Source organism: Cololabis saira, chromosome 16 (assembly GCF_033807715.1).
Source record: "Cololabis saira isolate AMF1-May2022 chromosome 16, fColSai1.1, whole genome shotgun sequence".
Lineage (NCBI taxonomy): Eukaryota > Metazoa > Chordata > Actinopteri > Beloniformes > Belonidae > Cololabis > Cololabis saira.
Genome location: NC_084602.1, coordinates 30,465,897 through 30,484,781, shown reverse-complemented (window position 1 = coordinate 30,484,781; position 18,885 = coordinate 30,465,897). Strand labels below are relative to the sequence as shown.

Below are 18,885 nucleotides of genomic sequence, written 5' to 3'. Positions count from 1 at the left end.
AGCAGAGCCGCAAGGGGCGCGATGGGTTGAGGTGCATGACGCTCTCATTTTCTTGACAGAAAAGACATTGCTTTTTTTGAGTTTCATATCGAGCTCCATACCAGTACATTAAACGGCTGCGCGCTGAAAGGCCGGCCCAGTTCACTGGGGGATGTCAAGGCGCATTGTGGAAATGAGGAGAGAGTCAAAACAGAGGAGGGAAGCTGAGTGAAGGATGGGAGAGCCGCAAGGAAAATTGCCATTCCTGCAATGCATGACGGAAAATGCACCACTTTTTTGTTGTGACAATTTCAATGCGGCGCTTATTGAGAGATATTAATTTATTCATTCTGATATGTTGTTATTACAAGACGGAGGTCTGAGACACAACAACGCAGGTGGAGTAAAAGCCACTAGTGTAGTGTTTTTCATTACAGAAGGTTAGTTTCCAGGGACTCGGTCCAAACACAACTAACAAATCCGAAGGGTTCGCTGCACAGGAAGTCAGATTAACACTAGCAACCGGTTCAGACAGAGGCTTAGCTGACGGCACAAACCATATAACATGCAGATTTAAAATACAACGGTGAAGCACAAAGAGTAACCGCTGGAACGCCGGCGTGGCTTAGCCGATCTGGCACTGGGAGATGGGAGAGTGCAGCTTTATAAGCTGAGCAGGAGCAATCAGTTGCAGGTGTGGGTAATCGGTGTGGCTGAACCAAACAAGCAGGAGGAGCTGGATCTGGGGGAGGAGGATAACAGAGCCAGGGCCAAAGAAGAAAATAAGGCAGGACGTGTGAGATTTTGGGAGGGAGAAAAGAAACAACAAGGTTTGGACATCACAGAAGGAGCTGGTAATTCCCAATTATAGGCAAACAGTTGATATGCAGGTAAAATCCAGCTAATTATTAAACACACAGCTTTACTGTATACATTTAGAAAACAATCCTTCTATGCTTTCATGTGTTTTGGGAGACTTTTTGTGTTTTTTTTAACTTTATTTTTTATTTTCAGACATAATAGAAAAACAACAACAAAAAAACAGGTATACAACGATACAAGAAAACAAGGGGGGGACACTAATGTCTTATATAATAATGCCATTTTGTCCATCTTGCTAAGTAAATCTTTGTTTTAAGTCGTAGGCTGTAGGTAATTTGTTCCATTGGTCGTATTTCTTCTACAATGTCCAACTATTGGCTCCGTCCAGGTGACTCCATCTTCAGCCAATTTATTGTAATGGCTTTCTTAGATAGAATTTAAAAAAATGTATATGTCCTCTTTATTTATTACTTCCTCTGGTATCAGTCCTAAGTAAATAACTCAGGGATCTTTAGGAATCCCATATCCCAAAACTTTCTCCATGGCTCTCAGGATCCCAAAATGCTTGTGTTTTCTTACATGACCAGAAAATGTGAGAGTGGTTGGCACTCAATTGCCCACACTGTCTCCAGCAATATTGTTGCTCACCCAGTTGTTTATTTTTAATTTTTGGAATAATAAAAAAAAATGAATTACATTTTTCCAACCAAATTCCCTCCATCTTTTGGAGCTGGTTGAGGTGTGTTGGGTCTTATTCATGGAGTGCCAATCCCCCTCTGTCAACTCTGTTTCATTCTTTTGCCCATTTCACTTTTATGTACATTGTATTTTTCCCCTGTTGCTTCAGTAAACCTCCATACAGTTTGGAGACAATTCTTAATGGGATTTGCTTATAAGCACCTGTCCAAACTTCAATCACATCATTCCCTTCCAGTGAAATTTCCTGTGTCATAAAAGTGTCTCAGTTGTAAATAGACTTTTTGTGTTTTGGTTCTTGAAATTAAAAAAATCAATCATCCAGACAGAAACATCTGAGCAACTCACACTCTGTCTTATGGCACTTTTACACTAGTACCTACTCAGCCTGACTCGACTCGCCACGGCCCGGTTTTGTGCTTCTCCACTAGGGGTGGAGGCCGGTGGAGGCGTGCCGAGTAGATATTCTGTATGTATTCTGCCGAAGTTCTAAGCAGCTAAGTTGGCTGCATCTGACGTCATCACACTACACACCACCGATTGGTTGGGAGTCAGATGTCTGAGTCAGGATGTGGAAATCAGCGAAAGACCGACTCGCAGCTTCTTGTTCATTTTATTTGATAAGCAATGGCAGCGCAAAATGTTTCATGATCCAACTCTGAGGTGCAGATGTTCATAAACCTGGTGGCTGAGGAGAGAATTAAAAAGGGATCTAGACGGCCATAAGGAACGACCAGATCTACCAGGAGCTTGGTCACTTCATAGCTGCTCACGGCTCCCAGCGGACTTTTCAGCAACACTGAGACAAACAAAAAAAAACAAAAAAGCGTTGTCGCTTGAAGCTTCTCTCACTCTCATTTTTTAACTTGATATCGAATACAAGTCACAGACCCAGCAGCACATATATCATCTCCTCCAGGTTCTACATCTTTAGTTTTGTTGTCTTCTTTGTTTAGATCACACAATCAAATTTGTCACAGCAGCTTCGCTCCAACCCGACTACTTCTCATCTGGGTGTCTAAAAAAGAACGAGGGCAAGGCGAGTGGAGTTGTGCTGAGTAGGTCCTAGTATAAGAGCGCCATTAGACTGTTGTCCAAAACCAGTCTGAAGTCAAATGCTTTATTTCAGCATTGGCAAGTTGAACAATAGCTGCAAAATTACTTTCGTCAAAGTTCCCTGAGTTGGAAAAGTTTGGAAAAGTTTCACTTATGTCAAATGTCAGGAGCCCAGAAAAACATGCTCGTAAGCAAGATACATCATCCTCTCGGACAAATTGATCACTTGCGGTTGCAGAATTAAGCTGCCCAAGAGCAAAAAAAGAAAAAAAGGAAAGAGCAGCAACCGCATCCAATGGGATCTGCCCCCCATGTGAGAGCCCTCTCCGCGAAGTTTCAGCCTGACCACTGCTGCAAGGCTCTTGAACCCTCTCATGTTCTCTCTGTCTGCCCCTGAAGCTGCTTTTTGCTCCACTAACCAAACAGGATTTTGGCCATTTCAGGGGTGGAAATCAGCGAGGGCAGCCACTAATTCATGATTAGTTTCCACTGCTGCTTATCCTTCAAAACACGCTGCATCTGTGGACGATATCTGTAAGTTATCACACTTAAAATGATCAGTCAGTGAATTCCTTAATGATTTCCATCTCCAACTTGTGAAAAAGTGAAAAATGAACTTGAAGAACATGATTGCACAAGAATGGCACAAATGCCTTCCAGTGGTGGTCAGGAAGAGTCTTTTGAACAAATAGAGAGTTTGCTTTTGCCTGTAATGAGCTGGGATAGGCTCCAGCAGACCCCTTCACCCTGTACAGGGTTAAGCAGGTGTAGAAAATAAATAAGTGAATGAATATATTTGGGCCTTTATACGGAAGAGTATTACGGCCATGCAGGAGAAAAAATATTTTGAGAGGCGAAGATTTTTTTTTATTGTGCACTTTGAGAAAAAAGTCAAAAAGTCGAGAAAAAAGTCGAAATGTCAAGATTAATGTTGAAATACAATTTTGAGAAAAAAGTAGAAATTTCGTGAATAAAGTCGAAATTTCGCCTTTTTTCTCGACATTTCGACTTTTTTCTCGAAATTGTACTTCAACATTAATCTTGACTTTTCGACATTTTCCTCGACATTTTGACTTTTTTCTCAGCATTTCGACTTTTTTCTCGAAATTATACTTCAACAATATTCTCGACATTTCAACTTTTTTCTTAAAATTTCGACTTTATTCACGAAATTTTTACTTTTTTCTCAACATTGACTTTTTTCTCGACATTTCGACTTTTTTTTCAACATTTCGACTTTATTCACGAAATTTTTACTTTTTTCCCAACATTTCGACTTTTTTCTCGAAATTGTATTTCAACATTAATCTCTGCATTTCGCCTTTTTTTCGGCATTTCGACTTTTTTCTCGAAGTGCATAATGAAAAAAAAAATCTTGCTCCTAAAATATTATTTTTATTTTTCTCCTGCCCGGCCCTAATAATCCTCCGTACCTTTAATTCTGCAACCACAAAAAATGAAAATTTCAGGGAAAATCCCAGTTGCGTCATAAAGAGAAGAAGATGCCTGGATGTTGAGGGATGAGATGAGGGATTTTATTTACAAGAAATTAAAGAATAACAAAACCAAAGTAAAACTGGGAGAAACAAACAAACTAACACAAATCACACACTCAGCTAAGCTCTCAGGAAAAGAGTTCAGGGGGCGAGTCGTCCGTATAACAGCTGCCCGCGAATGACAGCGTTTGTCACTGATTGGAATCAGGTGGTGAAGGCACGGGACGGCATCGAATCACGTTGCACCAACAGAGGCGGGGGGAGCCAATCGGGAGCCAGCGCTGAAACATCTGCTTTGAATGGCCAGCAGCCGTGACGCAGACTGAGAGAGTCCTGAGGGTCTAAACCAAGTTTATATAAACAAAAACAGTGCAACATAGACAAACATAATAAATCATACTTGCATCTGCAAACACATTCTCTGATCCTTTCATATGACCAATCTCTAAGTTATAATCTGTGACCAGCAGAGCCCACCGCTGTCTTTGACTGTATAGATGTGTGACAGAAATGTAAGCGGGTTGTGATCGGTGTGAGACCGGAACCCAGATACACATCAAAGTGTCGGAGTGCAAACAGCACGGCCCAAACTTCCTTCTCTGTGGTGAAATATTTGGCTAGATGTTTGTTAGACTTTGGAGAGAAGTAACGGAGAGGATGCTCAACCTCATTTCCGTCCTCCTGCAGCAGCCGCAGCACCGCCAGCCCTGGCACTGCCCTCCAGTCTGAAAGGCTGGGAGAGATCAGGCGCAGCGAGCACCGGCGCATGACAGAGAAGCAATTCTGCACTGCCAAACGCATGCTGGCATGCATGTGACCACTGAAAATCAGAACTTGGACTAAATAGATCTGTTAATGGTTGGAAAACAGAGGAGAAGTTACGGCAACCATTCCTTAACACCGACACAACTCCTGTCTTGTGGGCACTGGGAATTTGGTAGACTGGGGTACACCACGATCAATATCCTTCTGATAACTCTTCAGTTTGATATTCTCTATTAATATCGCTTTTTTCTTTTCTTCATTTGCTGTTGTATGAAGCTTATTTATTTATTTTTTATTCAACCTTTATTTACCCAGGCAAGCAATTTAAGAACAAATTCTTATTTGCAAATGCAGCCTGAACAAAGAGCATAAGCACTTTGAGAGGAGAGGGGAAGGGGAGTGCTAGAAATAAAAAACAACGTTGTGTAAAATTGAATAAAATCAGTACAATAAATATAAATACAATAACCTTGAAAAACAATAAGAAAATGGGATGTGGCAAGTCGGCCTGATCAACAGGTGCAAGAGTGAAACTAAATCATCTTTCCTTAATGAGACTATTTGGTATTTCTCTGAAAACACTGGGAATGAGGCGCGATACATTTTTGAACCAAACAACTCTGATTTAGAAATCCTTGTCTAACATGTATATTTAATATACATTTGATAATTACATAATATTTATTGAACTTTATTTGCTGTGACGTTTTAAACACATTCATGTTGTCCTCGGCACGAGCCGTGACTTTTTTTAAATATTGTAATCACTGCGCACACAGCGACGCTAGAATTTAACCGAGGGAATTGGTATTCATAGCTTTGTCCTGAGCAGGCTTTCAAATAATTATTCTTGGTTCCTGTCACGTCTGAAACAACAGTAGAGACGAAGGAGTGGCTGATGTCAAGAGCAGCACTATGGCTTAAGTTCCCGTGTTGCAGCTCCACAGAGGCAGGTGCTCCGTCACTCTAATCCACTCTGACAGCCTGATAGTGCTCCGTTTCTTGCCGCCCCACCTACTCTCTGAAGACCTCCACTTGAGAGTTAACTAAAACATTTTGTTCTGAGTTTGACATAATTGGGGCAAGGGATGATAATTTCCTTAGAAATGCAGTTATGAGTTCTGCGAAGCTGACAGGGGTCTGCGTGCGGCACTCTGGAGCTCGCTGGTGTTGCAGACGTGTGCACTTTTTCTCCCTTAACTGCGCTCCCTAGGATGTCTTAAGGTACCGATCAAATGTTTAGTGGAATATAAAAGCAGGTGATTTGGTATTTTTGTTGTAAACACACACCTTCGTGTACCGTGTCTTTAATGATAATGGACATTAACCACATTATTTTGGGTTTTTTTTCTTGGTCCATGATTAATTTGCCGTGTCATGCTCACTCAGCTTTTTTCTAGGGGTTTTTAACCTTGTATCTGATGGGAAATGCGTAGTGCATCTGTCATTCTTTAAGAGAGGGGCTTGATTTCCTTTTAAATGCAAAATACTGTGGGGAAAACTGCAGTATTTTGCCTTTGTTGCCAACTTGTAACTGAAGACTTGAAAATACTTGGTAATGTTGTGCAACCGTCTCCTTAAACTTCATTAAACTTTAATTTGACAAGTTTCTGTTACAAATCTCACTGCTACGCCACAATGCTCGTAATGATACTAACTGTAAAAGATTAGATATCTCTATTAATTCGTAGGGAATAAACTTGTTTCTCCTACACGCATTTCTGGTAACTGGGATTGATTTTAGACAATGACTGCTTGTTAAAAGTAAAGTCTCTACGTGCCTCCGTTATTGTGCTGAGAAAACTTTATTTCTTACTATCACTTAGCAAAGAAATGGGTTTAATCTTCCTGCGGTGCCCAAACTCAGCCCATGTTGAAGTTTCGGTTTGTCCAGTGTAGAAAATCAATAAAATGCCATTTATTCAGATATCATGCACTATAAGGATGCAGACAGTTCTCTTGGAAGCTAAAAATGTTGAGTCCCCCAGGGATCAATACTTGGTTCTTTTTTTCCTTCCTTGTCCACTCTGCATTCAAAAGACAAACATTTTTGGATAACAAAATACAGAGCTAGAGGCAAATGTTGAATATGTGAAAGGGAAACAAAGATGCAATTAGTAGTAGTATCTGTGTGTAAATATAGAAAAAAAAATTGGAAAGGAGAAAGAAAAAAGTGTATAATGCATGTGATTTTCAGACTTTTGGACAGCCCTGCTTCAAAACAAACAGAATTAAGACAAAAGATAAAATGATAATGCACACTTGGATAAGGCATCAGGAAATAGAACTAAACATCTTAACAAAAGCCCCTTTACTATGTTCTGGACGGTTCTGCAACTTTTGTTTTGTGTGTGAGGTGAAAATGCAACACTGTGGAAACCTGGCCCATATCCCCACTTTTCTTTAATAGAGTTCTTGTGTGGGTCTTCAGTGGATACTCCAGCTTCTCTCCACAGTTAGAAAAACAAACAAACAACAAAACCATGGAGTTGACTGGAGATTCTACGTTGCATGTACTGTAGGTGTGAGTGTGAGCACGCATTAGTCGTCTCGGTTGTGTCTGTGTGGTGTGCAGATCTGTCCAGGGTGCACCCTGCTTCTCTCTGGGTTGTACAGGGATAAGCTGCACCCTCAGTGACCCTGAACGGGATGGTGTGGATATGAAGACGGGAAGAATGAATGGATGGCTTATTAAGTGGAGTATTCATTTCTTTCAATTGAAAAGAGTTTCCATGATCTGTGGATCATTACGTTCTGTTTTTATTCCCAGCATTTCGCCAAGCTGACCTGCACCCCTGCAGCCCCTTCAAGTCCAACATGTATATGATGGATCATCCCAGCAGATCTCATCATTAGACATTAGACTATTTATTTTAAGATTTCTAAATCTGAAATAAGCCTGTTTTCTCTCTGCCCTCAATGAAGCTATCCTCCCCTGCTTCGGCTACATGTGAGTAGTTTAGATATGCTAAGTTTAGAAGTTTACTAGCAACCTTTAGTGCATTCAGACCAAAACTTAGCATCCGCTAAATTTGACCTTACAAATACATGTGACACCAGTTTAGTCACTAATTCAACCAGCTGAACTTTAATATCAATCATAGATATGCTATCAATCATATCTATGGAAACATTGGTATGGGCGCCTTTTAAGACTTTCATGAATAAGAGTATGGTTTTATGTGTTTATGTAGTTGTTGTGTATTTTTTATGTTGTATGTCTTGCTATTGGGTCTAGAGCCCGTAGTAAAGTTTATATTTAATGCATCACTGGATGAGACAATGTCATAAGATTTCAGGGTGCAGAAAATGTGGTGCCGGATTTTAACTTAAATGAGGGAGAATTGACTTTTTATGGAATAATGTAAATGTATTGACACTTCAGTCCTCATGACGTTTTTCTTAGTAAATAGCACTCTTTTTAAATTTCTTTCCCCCTACACTTGTCATAAACAAAACTTTACCATACATGATACACATCAACACTGCTATTTTCAACAAGAATATTTACAATAGTGAACTGCAATGTGCAGTTTAAAGTAAGTTGAATTCTGCCCCGCTGGACTGTTAACACCACTAACATCTAATTGTCAACAATAAAAGCTCTTACCCTGCCACATTAACGGATTATATTCTGGTTGTGAATGTGGCTTTTTAATCAGCACTTAGTTTTTTTTCATAATGCTATCTTCTATGAAAATAGAAATGCGCCAATGTTTTGCTACATCACTCACATGGACAAAAAAAAAAGCTCTCTATAAATTATGTTTGGGTTCCGTCCCCTTTCATTCATCTAGTGCTTTTTTTTCTGCAACAAAACCTGTATTTATTCTTGAGGCGATAAAAATAAACTCCTTTGTTGACTCTTTGTTCCATTTCCAGTGGAAAAAGGCACTACATTTTTATGAATATCAAATAAGGTGAATTAGTATTATTCATTACATGTGAAGTGTCTTAACAGGTTTGCGAAACTCCTTTGGTCTTAAGCCTTTTTTCTCTTTTTGAATAATTTCTCTCTACTTAAATAGCTGAAGTTGTTTTTTCCCGGAGACCCTGCAAGGATGAGCAGTTTCTCTGGCAGGCTTCCCTTCCTATCACTCCTGCCAGAGCTCAAGGTTTCACCAGTCCAACACGACCGAGGAATCCAATTTTTAATTGTATACAGAAACGTGACAAAACCCACTCACCTTAAGGCGTTTTCATACCTGGTTTGTTTAGTCCAGCTGAATGGGATTCTGGTCAGCGCTGCTCCGTCTGTGGATTTCCTCGGCCACATTTGCATACTGCCGTCATACTTCATTGCGGACAAAAACAACACGGCCAAGAACAAGGATCATCTAGAGGAGCTGCTCTCGGTTCTTTCTCAAACGTGGATCTGTGTGCATCCTTGTCCCGACACAACCCCAGGCCAGACTCTGCAGGTCTTGGATAAGGATATGTTCCCATTTTCTTTGCATATGACAAATCTCAGCATCATAATTGTTGCCGGTACTGAGGCAAAGGCGGTAGACAGATTGTATTTTTTTTTTTAAATCAATAAAAGGGGAAAAAAACATCCAAACTGAATAACTTGCTTATTTTAAGTGCAATTGTGTTTTTTAAATAGCTTTTGAATGGGGGCTAATTGCAAAAAACAACACAATTCATAGGGAAGGAGTTATTGAATGTGCAAAAAAGTAATTTAATGTTTGAAATGAGTTTTGTTGTAATGAAACTCAAATCTTAAAGGAAAGGAAAGGAAAGGAAAACGTATTTTATCTATTGAACCAGGTCCCATGTTTGAAAATAACTTCTGGTGCAATCAAGACTCGCAAACAGTTCTTTGTTTTAGCAGTTCAGTCTCTCTGCCAAATGTGAAACGGTCACCAAAGGACTGTTGTATCACGACTAACAGGCGGTAGAAAAAGGAGAATTGCCAAGTAAAGCGTATACAACATATGAAATGTACGGCACTGTTAAGCTGTCCAATTCAACAAGGTACCAATTTGCTGCCAGCTAAATGGTTTGTCAGTTGTTTTTGTGTGTGAAGTAATGGCTCGGCAAGAAAAAAAATCCAATAGTAACAAGTTGAAATGGAGTAAATGTCCCCGTGTTCTAGCAGAGCCAGATAAGTCAATACCAATCCATTCCCGTCCAGCGCTTCCATTGTCCGTGACAGACAGCGGCCCGTTTAAAAAGTGTGTATGTAAATCTTTGAAGTGTAGAATCATTAATCTGCTTTGGCTTCCAGTCCCACGTCCCCCAGGTGGGAGAAATACTCCTAACCAGTATATCAATATCAAACAGTCCTCATTTAAAAGTGTTTAGACTTAATTACGCTCTTCCCACCACTGCAGGCTTTTAATTTAGAGTTTCTGTCAGTGGTCAAGATAAATGTGGTCTTACGATGCTCTTATCCAAGTTAAATTGGATAATTAGACTCATAGGAGAAACAGTGCTTGTGTTTATGGGATGTTTTAAAGACCGGCTGGAGTCTGTGGACTCAGCTGAGACGAGTCGGCGGCGCGAGGTACTGAGGTCAGAGCTCCTCTGTACTCCACTGCAAAATAATGATGTTTCTACACCATAGAGCTGATTAACCCGGGTCAAGAAGGGAATTCTTTGTGCATGTAAATGGGCCAAGCGGAGCATGCCGGCCACATCCTCAATGATCAAAAGGACTTTGCAGCTCATTGCGTTGCTCATGTATTCCACACAGGCCCCATCGCCTCCTTCGCCCTCAGCTAATGAACCAAAGTACGAGAAGCGCTGGCTGGATGCCGTCCGCCTGCCCTTGTTGATGGCCAGAGTCTCAAGATACAAAGCTGGCACAGATAAATTAAGGTAAGGGTAATCCAGCATGATATAATTCACCTCTAAGGTACACAGTTCACTAAGCGCAGCTGTTGGCTTATGCAGCACTTTCCATTTAAGTGCGAGGATGTTAATGCCAATATCTATGCACGGGCATAAACGGCTTAAAAGGTCGCCGCGCGGTGAGACCGCCGCTCGGGAGGTGCGACTCTGACAACGCATTCCCCTCCAACTCGGGAATGCTCTTTGATATCCCTCCTTCTTTTGCTGTTGATCTCTACAGGTACTGTAGTTTCACCAAAGTTTTTTGTTTTGTTTTCATTTCACTCAACACTAGAACCAAATAAACCCCCCGTTGCAGTTTGTTCGATGTTGTTTAACGTTTCAGACACAGATCTCAGTTCCAGTGGAGTCGATAAACAAGCTATAATCACATTTATCTGCGCTCACAGTTTCGGCCTCCCTTTGTCCTCGTGATTAATTTTCTGATCGTGCATTTTTGTTATTTTTCACTAATCTGCCTTAAGCTTTTGTAAGCTTTTGTCAGGTACAAATATAGTCAACTTCACTGCTGTTGTGTTCTCAGTACAAGCCAATGTAAACAACTTAAGTGATTAACTTCACAAAAAAATGTTCTTTCCGGTGTTTTATATTTGTCAGAGATATGCAAATCGGTGCTTATAAAAGTAATTGGTGCTTACACGCTGATTGGAACAGGGTCCTCTGTAATTTAAGCTATTAACCACAGTTCAGTGATGTTTATATTAGAAATGGTATCAAGAACAAGTGCTGAGGAAGCCAGTTGATTAGATACAAAGAAAATGTGCTTCATTCTAATTGTTTTTCATTTAAAAAGATTATTGACCTTTTTAGTTTTCAGTTGTTTCTTTGACAGAGTCTAACCACGGGTTTCTTACTCTATAAGATGTGTAAACATGTAGAAATTAAAAAAACCCTGCAGGTTCCTAATGATAAATAAAAGATGGAGTCCTGCTCTGCACAGTTAATTAAAAATGTTTATTCAACTTGTTTACTGGACAGCATTCTGCATTATCCAGTTTCAAGCCTTTGGCAGCTGTCAGTAATTAGAAAGTTGCACATATTCACAATTTTATTTAAGTTTTTTTCCCTACACATTAAAAAAAGAAAATCTGTCAGCTCAGGGCATGATCAGAAGTATTTTATATTTTGAGAATAATGTCCTAAAACAAAGTTGTGAGAACACTTTCTCTTCTGAGCCAACTTCAGTCAGCAGGAAGATGAAAGTTTCTTTTGAAAGACAATTATTTATTCACTGACAAAACAAATGGAGGGGGGGAAAGAGCTTAAAGTGATGAGGAGGAGCACACATTTACACAACCACATCTGAAAGATGAAAGAAAAGAAGAATCAATTCACTTTCATTTATAAAGCATCCAATCACAACAAAGAGTTATCTCGGGGCTTCTTAACCAGGGAAAAAACAAAAAAACTCAACAGTTCACTTTGGGCAGCATTTGATGCATAGAAAGAGACGGGGACACATAGAGAGATGAACACAAGTTAACGGCTTTGTTTGAGATGAACCGCGCCTCTTCATGAAAGGAGTTGAGACGCCCAACAGCTGCGTTTGGAAACTAAAAGCTGCAGCAGAAAGTTCCCAGCAGCCTTTAGTCCATGCACAAATTAATTGAAACACTCTGGTCCTGTGAGACCTGGTTCAATACATTATTATATAGATTATTATACGAGCTCCAGTTTCTTTAATTTTTACCTCAATTTTACATGAATCATCATTTAGGTGATGTCCAGTCAGCTGAACACCTCCTTGTCAAGTAGGCTGAATAAACTGAGAGCATTGAAAATTCGTTGAATGATTAGGATGGAAATACAAAACAGCAACTTTCAGGACTGAGGTTTCAGTCTGACGGTTTTCCACAAGTGCAGATTTTAAAGTGCAAACACAGGCCACTAAGATTTTAATTTGTTAGTGAATCAGTCAAATATAAAGGCAAGAAATGAACATGGGAATGGTTACATTTCCAAAAACCATCCTTATTGTTGAACCAACATTGGCCTCATCATCCGTTTGATTAGCTTCCATCAATCCTTGAGGCAGAGCAGTCGGCTGAGAGCGACAACATTGTTAGGCTTCAAAACTTTAGCTGGCTGGGTCCCATGATGTTTGACGACATCCGTGTTTTTGTGATATGGTAGCGAGTCGGGATGGAGTCAGATGCAGATGCAGCTGCGTTTGACACCAGTCCCTGACTGATTCTGCGTCTATTTGACTCATCCTGATTAGGCCCAATGACCTGCGGCGTTGACGTCCAAATGACTGAACCCAAACTCGGAGCTGGATCTCACATGAGAGGAGCCTGTTCAGAATTTTTTTTTTTCTCTATTTTTAGATACTGAACCACAAGGAAGCCCGTTGTCTGAAATCGAAGTACACTATTAGGATAATATGGAACTTTAAACCCTTTTAATATTGAACTGAAATTGGCTCCCAGTCATTTTTTTGTGGATAATACAGGGAAACAATAAAGAAACGCTAAAACTAAAGTAGTATGATCTCTTACCAACTGTCGCAGGAACTCTCACTGCACAATGTTGGATCAGCCGAAGGCTTTTCAGAGACCTACTTGATAATGAGGAGTTGCAATAGTTCAGCCTAGAAGCAATAAGCACCTACTGTAGATGAGTTATTTTGTAAGCAGGAAGTTCCTAGTTTTGACAGTAAGAGGTAAGGGAGTGGATCCAGAAACTTGCTTGATGAGCAAGTAAAATGTAACCCCGGTTTGGTTGTGTGTCCTGCTGTGAATCCCAATCAGTCCATCTCTTTCCCTGTCCTCTCCAATTCCTCTTCACATGGCTTCATTTAAACAGTCACGCAGGTAGCATTACTAATTCTCCTTTTAAATGTTTAGCCCAATCAAGGGTTTTGATGACTGCTTAATGTTTGTGAAATATTGAAGAAACGCACGAAAGAGGTTTGAAACTCAGTCACACTAAACCTTAATAACTCTGCACTGAATCCAAAATAGCAGAGTTCAGTCAATAAAGGGCCCTGGAGGCAGAGAGCACATCAATATCAGAGTTTACTCTACAAAATATGGCTCATGTGGGGATATTAGAATGCACAAACACAGATGATATCGGTGAGGATGTTAGACGTGAACAGATGAGAATCTGACAGCGTCTCAAAGGAAGGCTGTCATTGCACGGTTGAAAAAATTATCCACGTCCTTGTACGTCCCCCTTGTCGCCTCGCTATGATCTGCAGACATGAACTGCAGCCAGAAACATTTTTGATTACATTTTTACAAAACCAAACAAAGCTTCTGAATAAAACACATATTTTCATGTGATATTTAATATAATGTATAAAAATACATTATATTGAATATATTAAAACTTATCTCACCACCTGTAGTAAGATTACCTATGCAATTATCGATTTAAGTATTTATTCAAAACTTAAAACCATGTCTTTCACAGTTAGTTAACATGAGTTTTAGTTGCACGTTTTCTAAACAGACTTTTTGATATTTTCAAACTAGTTATTAAGGAAAACACTGTTTTCTCAGCGAAGTCAGTAGTTTCAGTGAGATTCAAGATGTTCTTCTAAACTCCAGCTGTTTTTTATTTCTCTTAGGTGAGCTCACCTGGACACTCTTTCATCTGGTAGTGTATTTTGCTTTTCTCGTCAGCCGGCCGCGCTTCACACTGCAGAATGTTGAACAGAGTGTCCTTGAGGAGCTTCTGAGTTTAGCTAAAGGTTTTTTTTAACTACAAGCAAGATAGTACAGTATAGGGATGTAACTTCACTCCTGTTTAACAAAAATATTGGATGCCGTCCAAGAAAAAAAAAATGCAAACAAAAATTTTGACTGCAGTTAAAAACAACGGTTAAGCGGTTTGGTGCTGTAGGTCAGGGCAGCAAAAACTCCTTGTTTTGTATCAAAATGCATGAAATGTTTCCATGGTGACTAGTCTGAACTGCAAACAGGCCACCTAAGCACCCTGGGTCACTATGGAGCATCTGATGGATATACAATTGATCGGCTGTACAGTTTTTTCCAGGGTCCTTTTTTTTCTCATAAAAAGAAGAAGGTGGTGGTTTAATTTTATTATTTTGAAAATGTTTTAATAATCCAGCTTCAATCTAAACATAGTAATGAAGTGTGCTCAGTGACAACAGTTTTCAGACATAATTTGGACAATATTCAGTCACTTCCACAACATAATCATGGTCATGAATGTAGTTTTGCATCAAACGGCCCGCTGGATCAGGAGTATTCAGTGTTGTTTTTTTATGCAAATTAAATTTCAAAGGATAATTTCTATCTTTTAATGATATTATGGCCTGTAGATGATGAATACAAGCTAATCATTCTGTGTTGACTTGCACCAATCAGGGATAGACCGGCACATTTGATGTTTTATTTATATTATTTTATTCAATTTATTTAAATTTTTCTTTTTCTTTGGCTGCAGATTGCAGCGCTGGGGCGGTGGGTAAACGACCGGGCCCTTTAAACCCAAATGATAACATTATTTTACCACACATACATACACATGCACGCAACACAAGCTTCAGCACCACGGACAGACCGAAGGAACAACACAAACTTTAGGCTACATGGTCACTAATGATAAACAACACTAATTGAAGTGCGGGTGAGGAGGGGGGCTGCTGGTCAGGCACCAGGTCTGGCTCCAGGTGGAGACCCTGGACCACCAACAGTTTTCCAACTAAGGCCCCGTTTACATGGAGCAAAAACGGTGGCGGTTTTCGTGCGTTTTGGCCGTTCGTTTACACGAAAACGAAACTCAAAGTCACCAAAAACGATCATTTCTGAAAACTCCGGCCAAAGTGGAGATTTTCAAAAACTCAGTTTTCACGTTTGCTTGTAAACGGAGGGAAACGGAGATTTAGGCTTCAGAACGTCACATTATGCAACAGAAACGTCACCAGCATCATTTGTGCGACCTGTGTTTACAATTTGTTTGGCCACCGTCAATATTTTCTTGTATTTTAGTTTTATATTCTAAAGTCACACTTAAAAGTAACTCCACTTCTCTGTCACTCCAAATGAAAGACTCTTGTTCATCTTGGAAGTAACTGGCATTGAAGGCTGATTTATGGTTCCGCGTTACACCAACGCAGAGCCTACGGCGTAGGGAACGCGGCGACGCGCACCGTACGTAGGCTACGCCGTCGATTTAACGCGGAACCATATTATTCAGGCTTCACACGTGTCGTTTGTTGACGTTTTTTTCCAGGATTCTGATTGGCTAGCATGACTTTACGCTTCTCGTTACACTGCCCCCTGCAGGTTTGGATGCTCATAGCACCTTAACAGCGTATTTATGCGGCTTCGTGTAAACGAGGATATTTTTCAAAACGTAGAGGGGGAAATATCGTTTTTGTAAATACCCGGCTATGGGTAAACGTGGCCTAACTCACACATTGTGTATAGTAATTGTTAGAATTGCTACCTGTAATTAACCTGGCTGTGCTGCTGGTTTTGGCGGGCCTGAATTGCTGCCAACAAAAAAGTCAGGTTTATCTCCAGGACGACGAACAAGATTTGTTTCCACTTTTATGCTTATATGAAGTGCCTCTCATGCTAACTTAAAAATGCTCCACCCAGTTTGCTGACAGGTGGCAGATGAAGATGTTGGTGACACCCAAAATACACTTGGAAACAATATCGGCGATCCACTTGTAAATTTGCACATCATAAAGTCAAATGCTTGCGTGGGTTCCCTCCGGGTTCTCCGGCTTCCTCCCACAGTCCAGAAACGTGCATAGTAGGTTAATTGATGTTTTGAAATTGCCCGTAGGTGTGAGTGTGAGTGTGCATGGTTGTCTGTCTGTATATGTGGCCCTGCGATAAACTGGTGACCTGTCCAGGGTGTAGCCCCTGCCTCTCACCTGTAATGAGCTGGGATAGGCTCCAGCAGACCCCCGTGACCCTGCAAAGGATAAGGTGGGTATACAAAATGGATGGATGGATACAGTTAAATGTGAGAGTGAAAATAAAGGCAGTAGGCAACATTTGATTCAATATATTACTGCCTCACTAAAGTCAGTCAGTGTTGTAAAGATTTTAGCAATCGTGACTCAATCGGACTGGGCCAACCTATGTAACTCCTGTATGATCTGCATCACAGGTGCTGTAGATAGACTGTGCTCATATTCTGGGTCTTTTTAGGCACAAATTATCGGAGGCTTGTCTTTCTCAGCTCACTTGAGTCGAGATAGAGCACCTACCCTACCTATCCTAGGCAGGTCGCCCCCCAGCGCCCACGAAGGCCCTGCCTGTAAATCCTTCCTTTTGTAATTAATGTAATTGAAATTCCCCTGGATAGTTTACAAGCATCATATTTAAAGTATCCAAAAACATATAGCGTGTTAGACACATGTTGTTCTGAAAGGTGTACAGGCCAACGGGTTCCTTCACTTTGGGTTCCAGCGTGACGAGCTTAAGTGACTCTTGACAGGAAGGTGCTGTGCTCTCATGTTCTTATTTTTATCAAATGGGATTCTGCACAGTGTGCTCTTATTGTGTCAGTAAGGTTATACAATATTCTAGAGATCCTTGTTGACACTTGAAGTTGGCATCTAAAACAGTTTCTTTTCAATGCTTTCCCTTTGATTACTGAATTTAAATTCACAAAAAAAAGACAGCAAGGCCAAATGCGTGCCTGACGGAGAAGAGGCCAGAAGTAGAAGCTTTTATTTTCCAACAAGACTAAGCTGCCGGAGCTGCTCCTCAGTCTCACACCGAGGTATTTCAGCCTTTTGTTTAAACTGTCAGAACTGATATATTTGAAAGAGCGGGAAACCTCTCGTCTACCACTTTGTGGTAGATGGAGCTGCCAGGCAGGACGAAAACAGGGAAGACTAAAGACAAGCTATCCGGGATGTGGTGAAAGAGGATATGAAGTCAGTTGGTGTGACAGGGGAAGGGGCTGAAGATGGAGGAAGATACAAACGGGTGATCTGCTGTGGTGACGCCTTAAGGGGTAAAGCCCAAAGAAGAAGATTGATGATATGTGAAAACCAAAAGGTTGACCAGTTATAACTTGATATAGGGGATTAAAGAAAATCGTCCTTGTAGCCAATAATGACGCACTGTATATTTAATGTCTTTGCAAATTACACACTGTAAGTTGGATCTGATGTGAGGTCAGCATAAAGGCCAGGGAACATTTCAGCTGTATGTTTTGCTGAGGAGCATGATATTTATCTCACCATTTATCTCAAACTCTGCAGAGATGAGCGCAGAGGCGCCTGAGCCACGGCTGAGGTTTGTCACACGGCCGGCGTGGATCCTCTCATCAGTTAAGAGAAATGAAAACCTGAAATCTTCATGTAGTGTTGAGCCGTAAACCAGCCTTACCATTGGCCAGAAGTGAATTTACCATATCTTAAACAGATTAGGTTTAATATCAGCTCATGATTTGTTGTTTTATTTTATTTTTTAAAGGAGCATGAGGCAGGATTGAGGCAGGATTTATGAAAAAAATTCGTATACATTTTAAGTTTTCTAGTAATAATGTCAGATGAAGCGTTCCAAACCCAAAAGAATGAGCCCTCTAGTGTATCTCTCCGTTGCCTTGAACAGGCTGTGTGCTGCAAAATGCGCTGCAATTCTGGACCCGAATTTCCCGCGCTGTCCTGCGGATGTGACGTCACATGACGCTGCATGCACGTTCTCCCCGTTCTCCCGTGCCGGCTTCGCTGTTGGCTGCAGTACCCCCAACGGCCGTCATGGTGAAGGGTGGCGCTAGAGAGTCTCATTTCTTAAAAGGAGCCTCCTTTAAAGGGGACCTATTATGAAAAACACGTTTTTTCTTGTTTTAACATATATAAAGTGGTCTCCCCTCAGCCTTCCAACTGAGAGAAGGAGGAAAGCAACCAAATTCTGCAGTGTCTGTACAGCCGCCCGGATGAGCCATCCAGTGTGATGTGGCTTCTACGAGCCGTTCAGATTCTGATTCTGATACATAGGTTGGTCTTCGATGGGTGAAACCACGCCCACAACCAACTCCACCGGCCGGAGCTTTGTCTCCGCCATTTTTTCATAGCGGTGTATCGCGTCATTCAGGCAGCCAATCAGCACAGAGCCTCATTATCATAGCCCCGCCCACTCAGAATCCTGCATAGATAATAAGGTTAGAGAATGGGAAGATAAAGACATGGCTCAGAGGCTGAATTTCTAATTTATTTAGCAAAAACAATCAAAAGTTTGTTTTTAAGACATTCAAGGCCTGTTTAAAATAG

At 40.8% G+C, this 18,885-nt stretch overlaps 1 protein-coding gene across 2 annotated transcripts in view; it reads left to right on the top strand.

The window, feature by feature from the left end:
* Positions 1–18,885, top strand: part of sntg2 (syntrophin, gamma 2) — a 130,770-nt gene that overhangs the window by 68,709 nt on the left and 43,176 nt on the right. For both annotated transcript variants that reach the window (XM_061743582.1, XM_061743581.1), the window contains exon 9: positions 10,513–10,637. In XM_061743582.1, coding sequence (XP_061599566.1) covers positions 10,513–10,637 — 125 coding nt within the window. The remainder of the gene's footprint in view (positions 1–10,512; positions 10,638–18,885) is intronic.